We start from the raw sequence: 14358 nt of genomic DNA on the forward strand, positions 1-14358 counted from the left end.
CCCAGGCTTCAGGAGTCATTTTCGGAGGTGTTCTGTGGGGTGTTCCCTCCCTTGCAGCTCTGGTCTGCAGGTGGCTGGCTGACCCTGCTTTTGACTTCCGTACTTCTGGTGGGCAGAAAGGCAGATGGTTTGTTTGTGCCATTTCAAGTCACAAAGCTGATCGGGTCATGATTTGCCTCCAGGAGGGGACCCACCCTGCCCCACGCGGGTAGAGTTCTTACTCTACATGGGAATGCCCACCCACCCGGTAATACCATGACAAGCTCAAATACTTAAAAATGAGCAAATGGAGGATCACAAGGTCTGCAGCAAAATGACTACTGTGAGTCCTGTCTGTGCCCCTCTCCCGCCTTCTCACTTCCTGGAAGCCCAAAACCAGACTGAGATGGCAGGACGCCACCAGCCTGCCCATCCATCCTGGACTTGGGCAGGCTGAGGAGCACATGTGCAATTGAAGGGACAGAGGCTCCAGGGTCTGGCTCCACCCCTCCCATCCCCCAACAACTTTTATCTTTATTGGCATCCAAGATTGAGGAGAAGGAGCTCTGGTGGCATAGTGTATAAAGTAGTTGGCTGCCAACCAGAAGGTCAGTGGTTCAAAACCAATGCTGCTCCACACGAAGGCTGAGGGGGCAATTTTCCATAAGTCTTAACAGCCTCAGAAACCCAAGGGGTGTCACTATGTGTAGGAATCCACTGGATGGCAGTGAGTTTGGTTTCTGTTTTTTTTGACAGATTGGGGAGAGAAATCAAGGACTTAGGGCTCAGGAGGGAGTACTCTCTGATTCGGAACCCATGGGTCTTCACCTGGCTTTAAGGTGATTTAAGTAGATTTTTTTTTTTACTATTTTCATACATCTGAAATGTGGGATAAGGAGATAGTTCATATTGAGGAGCAGGTATAATTACTGTTGGAATATTGCTTGTTTAGGAGTCCCTGGTAGTGCAAATAGTTAATGCACTTAGCTGCCAAAGAGTTCACCCAAAGACACCTCAAAAGAAAGGCCTGCCAATTTGTGGAAAAAACATCCGTTGAAAACCTTATGGAGCACAGTTCTGTTCTGACACACATGGGGTCACCAAGAGCTGGAATCCATTTTATGACAACAGGTTTTTATTGTTTGCTTAGGGTGAAAAAAATGAAAATCCATATACCTGTTCATTTTTAAGAAGTTATTTTGTTCATTAAAATAAATGTTTGGCAGTGTCCGTATCTTCTCTTTTTTGTTCTTGACTTCTTGGCAATTTTTCTGGATGTCATTTTTGCCTAAGTTATTCCTAAGGAGGATAGACCATAGAATTGAAGACAAAGGGTATGCAGAAACCATCATTGCTCTAAACAACAACAACAAAAAAAACACAACTCACTGCCGACAACTCAGATTGGACTCTTAGCGACCCCTCCTTGGGTTTCCAAGGCAGCATCACTACGGAAGCAGATTGCTCAATTTTCCTTCTGAGGAGTGGCTGTAGGATGTCACAAATATTTCTTGTTTCTCCTGTATTTCGTTTGCCTCTGAATGAGCAATATTTCCTAATGTTTCAATAGCTAGAGCTGAAACATCTAAATAATTGACTGGTATCTGAAAGAAAAAGGGCAAAGAACAGGGACAAAAGATGAAAAATGCTATGTCATGATGGGAAGAATGACTGTATCAGCTTTTTATTTCTATTTTTCATTGACAAATTACTGTAATTATAAGAAAAAAAATGCTATATTAAATTTTCTCTACTCATTTATAAGTTAATTTTAATAATTTATGCAGTAATAAGAATATATTGATTCCAGGTAATTGTTGATTAATTACATGGTAATTTTTTCCTAATTTTTGGGATGCCAAATATGAAATGAATTATTGTATTATCAATATATTGAATAAATCAAATCACCTCCTCCATCCAAAAGCACACCCTGGCTTATTTGCTGCAAGGAAAATGCGTTATAGAATATCATATAAATTATCTTTCTTTCCCTCTCATTCTCCATCTTTCTCTCCTTCTCTCTGTCTTTTTTAGATTTCTGGACCAGTCAAGAATTTTACAGGCTGCATAAAAGTTATAGAAATCAATAACTGGGGATTGTTTACACCAAGCAAGGCAGTGGACAAAAATCACATTGGCGATTGCAGGTAAAAGATTACCAGTGACTTTTCAAATAACTTGTTCAAATAACCACACCAAAAGGTAGACTTTCCATTTGCAATCATCTAATCAGGGTTAGACTGTACTTCCTTCATTTTGATTTTTCTTCACATTCCACGTTCCATTTCACTTTGTCATAGACTACAGAATTTTTAAGTGATATTCCAGTTAACTGGAACAGTTTATTTACAATAGCTTTCTGTTTTGTGCTATGTAAGATACATCTTATTGATCGATCAGTGGTTGGTCAGGCATAATCAGAAAACATCATCTATCAGTTCTAGTTTAAAAACTGAATACTCTGGCAATCATGAAAGGTGTGTATTTTTTTTCAGCATGCTAAAATGCTTCTTTGTTCCACAATATCACTTTTGATAATTTGTCCTTGTGCTTGTGTTTTCATTACTGATGACAAATGCCTTTAGCCAGTCTGCTTCTGGCTACAGAAATCTCCAAATGTGAGAATATGAAGGGTCTACAGAGATAACACATTTGAGACAGCGGTAGGCATAAAAACCTTCTGGGGATTTTTTTTTTTCCTTAAGAAAAGTATTTTCTTTGTTGAAAGTAAAGAAAAAAGATGATTTTTGGAGCATAGTATCCAAATTGGACAAGATCATACAGGATATTTGTGTGTGTGTGTGTGTGTGTTGAGGCAGGATGGCTAGACACAGGATAGCATAAAATCTTGCTTATCGAAACATAAATACATTGATTAATTCTACTAAAATAAGTTGAAATATTAAAATCTTAATATGCACTATGTCCCAAAGGTGAATCAACAGAGGTGCACTGTTATCAAAGAGTTGACAGTGTAGCAGGGAAGATAGTGTTGAAATACTAAAATGAATATTATAAATAAGAAGAGTACTTAGAAGGAAAAACCACATAAGATTATGAAAACTTTTCATATGTACACATAATCGAATATGTTTCCTTTACTCTAGAGGGAATATTGTACATATTAAAGAAATATTTCAAAAAGTAAAAAAGATGATTGAGTACCATTGTTTCCTGAGCATTGACTGCCAAGCTAACATGTTTAAAATGTATCTCTGGCCCCAATGACACAGTGGTAGACTGGGTGTTTTTATTTTATCTATCTGTTTATTTTTTTATTTAGATGAAAATGTAGTATCTTACACTATACACACTAGATGGATCTTGATATTTTTAAATAAACCCAATAAATATAAGTTAAATTACATTCTACCATTCATTGGAAGATGGGGCAATCTACTTCCGTAGTGATACTGCCTCGGAAACCCAAGGAGGGGTCGCTATGAGTCGGGTCTGACTCGACGGCACATAACAATAACAACAACAACATTCATTCTTAATTTTAAAGAAAAGTTTCTATTTCTTTATTATTATTATTATTATTATTATTATTATTATTATTATTGATTAACAGCAGTTTTTCCTAACACTTCTTTAACACACAAGGTCTTTACTCCTTACCTTCTTTGTCTAATACTCACTGATCTGTTAACTGATAGTTAAATGATTTAAGAGAAGTTAAAAAGCAAAAAGACAAACTCACTGCGCCTAGTCAAGGAGTTCTCGTAACATAGTGCCTAAGGCACTTGACTGCTAACCAGAAGGCTGGTAGTTCAAACCCACCAGCCACTCCTCAGAAAGAAGATGGGGCAATCTACTTCTGTAGTGATACTGCCTCAGAAACCCGAGGGGTCGCTATGAGTTCGGTCTGACTGGGCTGCACATAACAACGACAACAAGCTGTCTAGTCAGATTTGACTCATAACGACCCCTCCTTGGGTTTCTGAGGCGGTATCTCTATGGATGTAGATTGCCCAATCTTCCTTCCAAGGAGCGGCTGATAGGTTTGAACTGTCAGCCTTCTGGTTAGCAGTCAAATGCCTTAGGCGCTACTAGGTAGTAAATCCATTGGAAAGGATGTATACTTTCAGTGCTTTACATAGTTATCTGATATTTTGACATTTTGAAAAACATGCATTTTTCTATTTTTAATTGTGTAAAAATAAAACACATCTTTTGTTTATAAGTATGAGCATAAAATAAAAACAAAAAAAATCAAAGTGTGATCTTTACATATCTGCAGACCAATACTAAACCTTATCTTTTTGGTGCTTTCCTCTTAGAAGTCCTATTTTATTTACTTCCAATGCCATTTAATTTTATACTCATTTTGCATTATTGGGTTTTAACCACTATATATGGCTTAAAGGTTCTACTAATAGTATCTCTCCATATAACATCTAGTATAACCCAATGCCACTGAGTTGCTTCCAATGCATAGTGACCCTATAAGGCAGAGTAGACCTTCCCAGTAGGGTTTCCAAGGCTGTAAATGAGTTGGGGCTGACTCAACAGCACATAACAACAACAACAACAACAAATCTTTATAGAGTCAACTGCCTCATCAAGCTCCCATGGAGCAGCTGATGGGTTTCAACCACCAACCTTTTGGTTAGCAGGTAAATGCCTTAACCACTGTGCCACCAGAGTTCCTAACATCTAATATACCTGTTAATATACCTACAACAATATTAACAATATACCTGTGGGAAAATAAAAGGCATTTTGTTTGTAATTAGCAATAGGGCAAGTGAATTTGCCCTATTGAATTTTTGTATATTTTTACTCTGCTCCCTTCAACAACCCCTAAGTCCAAGTTAATTTACTTAGAACCATGTTTCCTAAGACAGGCATTATACTGAATTAGTTTAGAATATAGATCTTAAAGCCCAATTTTGCAGATTATTGGCTATATGATATGGAACAAAGTGTAAAACGTCCCTATTCTTCAGTCTTTTTTTATTCAATCTGTCCAACGTATTCTTTTGATGAAGCAGTTGAAAAAATCCTGGCCTCACAAAATATGTGTATGGAAGAGATAAACAAAAAATAGCTGCTGCTCAGTTAACCACAACTCATTGTGACCCTATATGTGTCAGAGCAGAATTAGGCACCATGGGGTAGGAATAACTGTTTTTTCAGAAGTAGACACAAAGCCATTTTTACAAGGAATCTCTGGGTGCACTAGAGCCTTTAACCTTGCAGTTAGTAGCTGAATATGTTAATGGAATACCCTTTCAAGTGCCTTGGAAAAAATAAGAGTATTTTAATAAACTTTTCAGATAATTGGGGATATACTTCTGTGATATTACACCAAAACTCAACAAGTAACAGATCATTAAATGTTATTTGTGTTGTGGAATCTGAAACCACATAAAAGAAAGCTTTATAGTCTATTAAATTAAAATTCATTAGTCTTTCTTGCACTTAAAATGCATCTTTAATTTATGCATGATTTTGTACCACCATTTGGAAAAATACAGCTCCTTAAGTAATTCAGCTATCCACATATCAAAAACTTGCATTATAAAATGTTTCATTTAAAAACATTTTTCAAAAATTTTAATATTTGCTTGAGACATCAAAATTTATCATTGGCAACAAATACTATTAGATGTTCTTATTTTAAGTGACAGTCTCATTTCATTTATCTTTTTAGAAAATGTCTACCATTGTTGTTAAGTGTCATTATCTCAGTTCTGACTCATAGCAACCTTAAATAGAGCAGAACAAAACATTTCCTAGACCTGCACCATCTTCACAGTTGTTGCTTAATCCCATAGCTGCAGCCACTGTGTCAGTTTGTCTTATTGAGGGTCTTCCTCTTTTACAGTGATCTTTACTTTATCAAGCATGATGTCTTCTCCATGGACAGGTCCCTTCTGATATCATGCACAATGTATGTGAGACAAAGTCTTGTCATCCTTGCTTCAAAGGAGTATTCTGGTTGTGCTTCTTCCAAGATATATTTGTTTGTTCTGGTACTCCATAGTATATTTAATATTCTTCACCAATACCATAATCCAAAGGCATCAGTTCTTTGGTTTTCCTTATTCACTGTCCGTCTTTCACATATATGTGAAGTGATTAAAAACACCATGGTTTGGGTCAAGTGCACCTTAGTCCTCAAAGTGGCATCTTTGTTTATTAACACTTTTTTTTTTTTAATTTGTTACTGTGATTTGGGTGCAGTCTTACAAAGCAGATTCGCAGGTTCATTTTACAATTAACAGTTCATACACATTTTGTTTCAAGACTCTGAATACAATCTGTCACAGCTCTCCTCCTCCCTTCTCCCTGTGATTACCCCTTCCCTGCATCTTTCTTACCTATGCTTTCCTGCCTGACTGGATTTCTCTCTGTGCAAACACTGCCTTTCTGATCTCCCATGGTTGACTGTTATGAGCAATCCATCTCCCTGATGTAGTTATTCACCTCTTAGGCCTGTCTGTTGTTTTACTGAGAGTAGAGTCATGGGAATGAGTTCATTTTCAGGTTGGAAGGATGACTTGGGCCATAGTCTCAGGGCTTTCACCAGTCTCTTTCTAACCAGTAATCTTGTTCTTTTTTATGTCTTTGAATCTTGATCCACATTTTTTTCTCCCACTGTATCCAGGATCTCCAATTTTGATCCTTTTTCCAGTGTTTGGCATTGGTAGCCAGGCACCATCTAGTTCCTCTGGTCTGAGTCACATAGACTGAGGTTGCTGTAGTCCATTAGTCACTTGGAGTAATTGTTCCCATACATTTTTTATTTTCTTCACTCTTCTAGCTCCGGATGAGGAGAGACCAATAATTGCATCTTAGATGGCTGCTCACAGGCTTGTGAGACCCCCATCTCTACTCACCAAAGTAGGATGTAGAACAATGTGTTTGGATATTGTATTATGCCAATTGAACTTGATTTCCCCAGTGACCATAGTCCCAGGCCCATAGGGCCAACTACTCCTTCACTCAGGGTGCTTGGTTGTGGCTAAGAAGTTATCCTAACTTTTTGTCTCCTGTTGCTCTATAAAGTATATGGACATTTTTATAGCACTTGTAAATAGATATGTAGGAATATTGCCTGCCAAACCTATGTCTAGTCATGGGTATATTCCCTTTCCCCTACCCATACCTGATCTTGCCTTTCTACCTATGTACTACCTGTAGATTAGTGTTTGGTTTACTGACATTGTAATATCATGTATGTAATAGTATTTACCTTTTTTGTCTGTACCTCTTGTATACCTCTCTGTGTCTTGTTATTGTGATTTGGGTGCAGTCTTACAAAGAAGATTTTCCTTAACAATATTATGCTTTTTAACCCTTTAAAGAGATCTTTTGCAGCAGATTTGTGCAATGGAATATATCATTTTATTTCTCTACCACTGCTTCCATGGGCTTTGATTGTGGACCCAAGTAAAATGAAATCCTTGACAATTTAAATCTGTTCTCTTTTTATTATAATGTTGCTTATTGGTCCACTTGTGAAGATTTTTGTTTTCTTTTTCTTGGGGTGTAATCCATACTGATTATGTAATTTGATTTTTGTTTTCTTTTTCTTGGGGTGTAATCCATACTGATTAAGATAACTTGAAGCAGTAAGTGCTTCAAGTTATCTTCACTTTCACCAAGTAAGGTTGTTTCATCTACATATTATAGGTTGTTCATGAATCTTTCTCTAATCCTGATGCCTCATTCTTCTTTGCATAGTTTAGCTTCCCAGATTATTTGCTCAGCATACAGATTGAATAAGTATGGTGAAAGAATACAACCCTGATGCACACCTTTCCTAATTTTAAATGATGCCCCCCCAAAAAACAAAACCTACTGCCATCAAGTTGATTTCAACTCATAACAACCTCATTTGGGTATTGCCTCATTTTCTCCCTATGGAGTAGCTATTGGGTTTGAACCACCAACCTACTGGTTAGCAACCAAATACCTTATCCACTGTGCCACCAGAGCTCCATTTAAACCAGGCAGGATCCCTCCCTTATTCTGTTTGCATGACTGCCTCTAGGTCTTTGTACAGGTTCCTCATGGGAAAAATTAAGTGTTCTGGAATTGCTATTCTTCACAATGTTATCCATAATTTCTTTTGATACACAGAGTCTAATGACTTTGCATGCTCAATAAAATACAAGTAAACATCTTTCAGACAAGATCCATCTGAGATCAACAGTGATAACTCTCATTCCACATCGTCTTCTGAATCTAGCTTGAATTTTGAGCAGTTCACTGTTGATGTACTAAGGCAACCAATTTTTAATAATCTTCATCAAATTTTTACTCATGTGTGATACTTAGGATGTTTTTCAATAATTTCTTCATTCTTTTGGATCATTTTTCTTTTGAATGGCCATGAATATGGGTCTCTTCCAGTCAGTTGTCCAGGTACCCATCTTCCAAATTTTGGGGCTGAGCCAAATGAGCACCTCCGGTGCTGCATCTGTTTGCTGAATGAAACATCTCAGTAAGTGTTCCATCAATTCCTAGAACCTTGTTTTTTGCCAATGTCTTTGGTGCAGCTTGGACTTCTTCCTTTATTTGAAGAATGATTGATTCTTGCTCATATGCTACCTCCTGAAATATTTGAACATCAAAAACTTATTTTTGGTGCAGTAACTCTTTGTATTCCTTCCATCTTCCTCTGGTGTTTCTTGTGTTGTTCAATATTTTGTCTATAGATTCCTTTAGTGCTGCAACCTGGGATTTGATTTTTTTTTTTTTTCCTTCAGTTTGTTCTGCTTGAGAAATCAATCCCGTTCTTCTCTTTTGTTTTCTCTTTCCAGGTTTTTGCGCATTTCATACTTTGTTCTTGAACCACTTTTTTAAATCTTTGCAGCTCTTTTTCTTCCTTTTGAGAAAAATTTTTAGAAAATGTCTACCAAATACCTAAGATTTTATAATCTATAATTTAAATATTACTTGTTCTTTCAAGTAAAAAATAATTTCCACATTCTGTTGGATCATATCTTTGGAATGGACACAAATAATGATCTCTTCTAGTCAGGTTGTCAGATGGCAGTCTTTCAGATTTCTTGGCATAAATGAGTAAGTGCCACCAGTGCTGTGCCTATTTGTTGAAACATCTCAATAGGTTTTGCAACAATTCCTAGAGCCTTGATTTTTTCCAATTCCTTCAGTGCAGCTTTGATTTCTTCCTTCAGTACCATTGGTTTCTGATCATATGCTATCCCTGAAATAGCTGAATATCGACCAATTATTTTTTTGTACAGTGACTGTATTCTTTCCATTTTCTTTTGATAATTCCTGCATCATTTAGTATTTTTCCCATAGAATACGTCAATATTGCAATTTAAGCCTTGATTTTTTTCCTTTGGTTCTTTCAGCTTGAGAAATGCTGAGCTTGTTCCTCCCTTTGGGTTTTCTAACTCCAGGTCTTTGTATACTCATTATAATACTTTATCTTCTTGAGCTACCCTTTGGAATCTTCTGTTCAGCTATTTTATCTCATCATTTCTTCCATTCTCTTTAGCTATTCTTCCTTGAAGAGCAACTTTCATAGTCTTTTTTGACATCCACTTTTTGGTCATTGTTTCCTTTCCTGTCTTTTTATTTATTTATTATTTCCTGTGTTTTTAATAGGCTCATTTGCTTTATTCTCATATGATGTTCTTGACATCATCCCACAGTTTGTCTGGGTTTTGGACTTTGATGTTCAATACTTCAAATCTATCCTTCAGAGGGTCTCTAAATTCAGGTGAGATATGCTCAAGGTCATATTTTGTTTTTTGTGGACTTGTTTTAATTTTATTCAGCTTCAACTTGAACTTGCATGTGAACAATTGATGGTGTGTTCCACAGTCAGCTCATGGACTTGTTTTGTCTAAATATACTGAGCTTTTTCCTTATCTCTTTCTACAGATGTGATTGATCTGATTCCTGATCTGGTAAGGTCCAGGTATATAGCCACCATTTGTGTTGTTGAAAAACAGTATTTGCAATGTATAGGTCTTTGCTCTTGCAAAACTCTATCATGTGATCTCTGGTGTCCTATCTATCAGAAAGGCCATATATTGCAACTACCAATGCACCTTTGTTTCCAACTTTTGCATTCCAATCACCAGTAATAACCAACACTCCTTGATTGCATATTTGGTCAATTACATAGTGCAGAAGTTGATAAAAAATCTTTAATTTTTTTCCTTTTTTAGCTTCAATGGTTGGTGTGTAAATTTGAATAATAGTAGTGTTAATTGGTCTTACTTGTAGGCATATGGATGTTGTCCTGTCACTGACAGCAGTGTATTTCAGAATAGATCTTGAAACATTCTTTTTGGTGATGAATGCAAGACCATTCCTCTTCAATTTGGCATTCCTTGCATAGTAGACCATACAATTGTCTGATTCAAAATAGCTAATACTGGTCTGTTTGAGCTCACTAATGCCTAGAATATTGATCTTTATGCATTCAATTTTATCTTCGATGACATCCAGTGTTCCTAGATTTATACTTCATACATTCCATACTCCAATTATTAATGGATATTTGCAGCTGTTTCTTCCCATTTTTATTCATGCCCTATCAGCAAATGAAAGTTTCAAAAGCTTTACTCAATCCATATCATTAAGATTGACTCTACTTGAGGAGGCGGCTCTTCCCTGGTCATATTTTGAGCACCTTCCAACCTGAAGGGCTCATTATCTGACACTATATCAGGCATTGTTTCAGGGCTATTCATAACATTTTACAGTAATATATAAGACAATGTTTCACTGCTATTCATAAGGTTTTCACTGGTCAATTTTTTTGTAAGTGAATGGTCTGATCATTCTTCCCAGTCTATCTTAGTCTGGAAGCTCCTCTGAAACCTGTCTGCCATGGGTGACTCTGCTGGTGTTTGAAATACAAGTCACAGAGCCTCCAGCCTCACAGCAATATGCAAGCCACCACAGTACTACAAACTGACAGATGAGTGGTGGAAACAACATCTTATTATTATTATTAAAATTCCTTTGACCTCACAGACACTAAGAAAGGGTGTTGGAGACCTTCAGACTGCATTTTGAGAATTGCTGCTTTCCACTATTTTGGCACCTCTCTGTTCACCTGGTTATTACAGCAAAGCTCATCTTTAAAGATAATGTTTACCTTAGTGGAGGACCATATGTACTACTCCTAATCTTACACACAGAAAGTAGGGTGAATATCCCAACTTAAAGATCTCTTGCTTGGTGCTTAATTCAGAATTTTTTTCTTATGATCTTCTTATGATTTTTTCATAAAAAGGATTTTCTAATGATTCAGTTATTTTTTTCTTTGTAATTTACTATACCCACTGCCATCAAGTTGATTCTGACTCATAGCCATCCTGAAAGTCAGAGTAGAACTGCCCTGTAGAGTTTCCTAAGGCTGTAATCTTTATGAAAACAGACTGCCACATCGTTTTTCTGCAGAGTGGCTGGGTGATTTGAACTGCTAGCCTTTCAGTTAGTAGCTGAGAGCTTTAATTAGTGCATCACCAGGGCTCCAATTTACTAAAAGACTTATTATTATTAGTTTTAAGGAGAAAGTTCTAGTCCTTTGCCTCTTTTTTGGCTTTCAGCTTTATACTGCTAATGTAAGAAAAAATCATCAATAGCTTTCACTTTAACATTGTCAAGGAAATTAATTTATCTATTTTGGTATTGTTTATTTGAGTTTGTTCATCTGTTTTGTTTTTTATTTATTTTAGTTCCTATAAGAAGGAGCCACAGTGGTGTAGTTGTTAAGGCATTTGGCTGCTAACCAAAAAGATCGATGATTTGAACCCACCAGCTGCTCCACAAAGAAAGATGAGGTAGTCTCCTTCAGTAAAGATTTACAGTCTTGGAAATACAGTAGAGGTCGCTATGAGCCACGATCAATTCAATGGCAATGAACTTGTTTTCTTTTTTAGGGGGCATGTATATAACAATTTCTTTAGCCTTCAACTTGTTGTAATATTTTCTGTCTCCATTTTGAAGTTACCCATATTTACTTTACCTGTGTTCTTTATAATTAGATATGTAAACCTCAGGCACAGAAATTTTATAATCATGTATTATATTTGTCTTGTGCCCTGAGTATGAAAAGTTGATCTTTTATTTAGGCTGAATAGACAGGTATTAATATGGCGTGACATCAAAACAGCTGCCTTAGTCATTCCACTTCTAGTTGTCTATGCTGGCAAAGCACTTATACATGAGCCAATGACTATATAAATAGCCTTATAGAAACAGCGCAGCATTGGAAAATGGGGATATTGATTTTTTAAAAGATGATAAATATGATGGAATACTATTAACTGAAAAGAATGAGTTAGTTCTGTATTTATCAACATGAATAGATCATAAAATATTGTTGGGGAAAAAAGCACTTTGCAAATTAATAGGTATAGAAACATATCATTTGTGTAAATTTTTCAAGCTGTTTTACATCTGAATAAACATAATATTCCTTAATACATGTTCTGGTTACATCTGTGTTGCTCTAACAAGAAATATAACACAAATGGGCTGTCTTTAACAAACAGGAGTTGATTCTCTTACACTTTGGAGGCTTTAAGTCCAAATTCAAAGTGCCAGATTCCAGGGGCTGTGTGAAAGCCCCTCAACCTTGGGCTTCAGCTCTGCCTCCTGTTCCTGGCCAACTGAAGCTGGAGGCTTTTCTTCACTCAGACAGCTGCTGATGGCTGGAGCTGACAAATGCAAGGCAGACAGGTAAAAAGACACAGTCCCAATGTTATCAAACAACATGGTAGGCCATTAATCCAAGTCAATTGAAAGTCCCAGGATCAGTAGAGCATGGCAGGCTAATGAACAACAACTTGGCTACCTGCAGGGTTCACGCATGCCATAAGCTAGAGACCATTCCCAAAGCTGCTTCTTATATATGGGAAGCAGACCACATCCCTGAAACAGCTATTCATCTGCTTGTGGTAGATTCTACCATGGAGTTGATTGCCAGTCTCATCATGGAGAATAACTACCACCAGCTGCCCAGCCACTCAACCAGGCCCAGCCAAGTTTACACACAACCTTCACCACCACAATTTTTGTACACTTGAGACTGAAGATGGGAGAGTTTTCAACATGAAGTTGAATTTATCACAGATGTGGGAACTCTACTTTTAACACATCTTCCTTGGCATGCTTGTCTTTGGTAACTTTGTTTATTGTAGTTTTTCTAATAGCTAAATTGTTTCATGAATTGCTGGTTACCATGATAAGGGCAATAGTATATGAAAACTACCCTCAAGGTTTGTTACCAGGACATCTACTAACAGACCATACATCACTATAGCAGTCAATAATAATAATAAAGACTTTCATTTCAAAATTCTTTTAGAAGACTTACAGTACAGCAAAACTGGCTTGACAACCTGATGGTTTCATACATCTTTGCATTCTTTCTTTTCCACAACATACTATTCTTTAATTTCTCTGACTTTTGAATTCATTTCCCTTTTTCATTTCTACTGTCTTCTATAGGTTTATTTCTTATAACTTTCACTATATATTTTCATCTGCTCTAGAGCTTCTGGGAAGGAGTAGACTTATCATCACCATAACATTTTTTTGCAATGTTATTGCCTAATTTATATGTTTGACACTTATTTTAAATTTGCTGCTTTATATCTAAAGTATAGGAGCTCTGGTAGCGTAGTGCCTAAGGCATTTGACTGCTAACCAGAAGGCTGGAAGTTCAAACCCACCAGCGACTCCTTGGAAGGAAGGTTGGGCAATCTTCTTCCATAGTGATACTGCCTCAGAAACCCAAAGAGGGGTCACTATGAGTTGGGTCTCACTTGACAGCACATAACAACAACAACAAGAAAATGTGGAGTTATTTTAAAGAGCTCTGAGCTGGTGTAGTGGGTAAGGCATTTGGCTGCTAACCAAAAGGTTGGTGGTTCAAGGCCACCAGCTGCTTCATGTAAGGAAAATGAGGTGGTCTGCTTCCATAAAGATTTACTGCCTTGGAAACCCAATGGGGGTCACTATGAGTCAGAACCAACTCAATGACAGTGCATTTAATTTTTTTTTTTTTTTCGGGGGAGTAGTTATTTTAATGAAAGAATAACTTAAATCATATATATATATTTTTTTTTGTATTTTATGTTATTTTTGATACCTTAACCTTACTTTGGGAGCTCTGGTGGCATAGTGCCTAAGGCATTTGACTGCTAAAAATGAATTCCTTCTTTGGCAGCTCTAATGGCCTTACTCGGGGAGCTCTGGCAGCATAGTGGCTAAGACACTTGCCTGCTAACCAGACGGCTGGCGGTTCAAACCCACCAGCCACTCCTCGGGAAGGAAGGTTGGGCAATCCTACTTCCATAGTGATACTGCCTCGGAAACCCAAGGAGGGGTCGCTATGAGTCGGGTTTGACTCGATGGCACATA

The 14358-nt window shown here is 37.0% G+C and overlaps 1 protein-coding gene across 1 annotated transcript in view; it reads left to right on the top strand.

Annotated features, from left to right (window-relative positions):
* Positions 1-863: 863 nt before the first annotated feature.
* The window catches only part of LOC103210485 (protein eyes shut homolog), an 837058-nt gene continuing 823563 nt past the window's right edge, over positions 864-14358 (top strand). Inside the window, 2 exon segments of the mRNA XM_007956404.2 lie at positions 864-899; positions 2017-2129. Of these exon segments, the coding sequence (XP_007954595.2) occupies positions 864-899; positions 2017-2129 (149 nt within the window).

This window comes from Orycteropus afer, unplaced genomic scaffold (assembly GCF_000298275.1).
Source record: "Orycteropus afer afer isolate SDZICR_OR568_19922 unplaced genomic scaffold, OryAfe1.0 scaffold00615, whole genome shotgun sequence".
Classification (NCBI taxonomy): Eukaryota; Metazoa; Chordata; class Mammalia; order Tubulidentata; family Orycteropodidae; genus Orycteropus; species Orycteropus afer.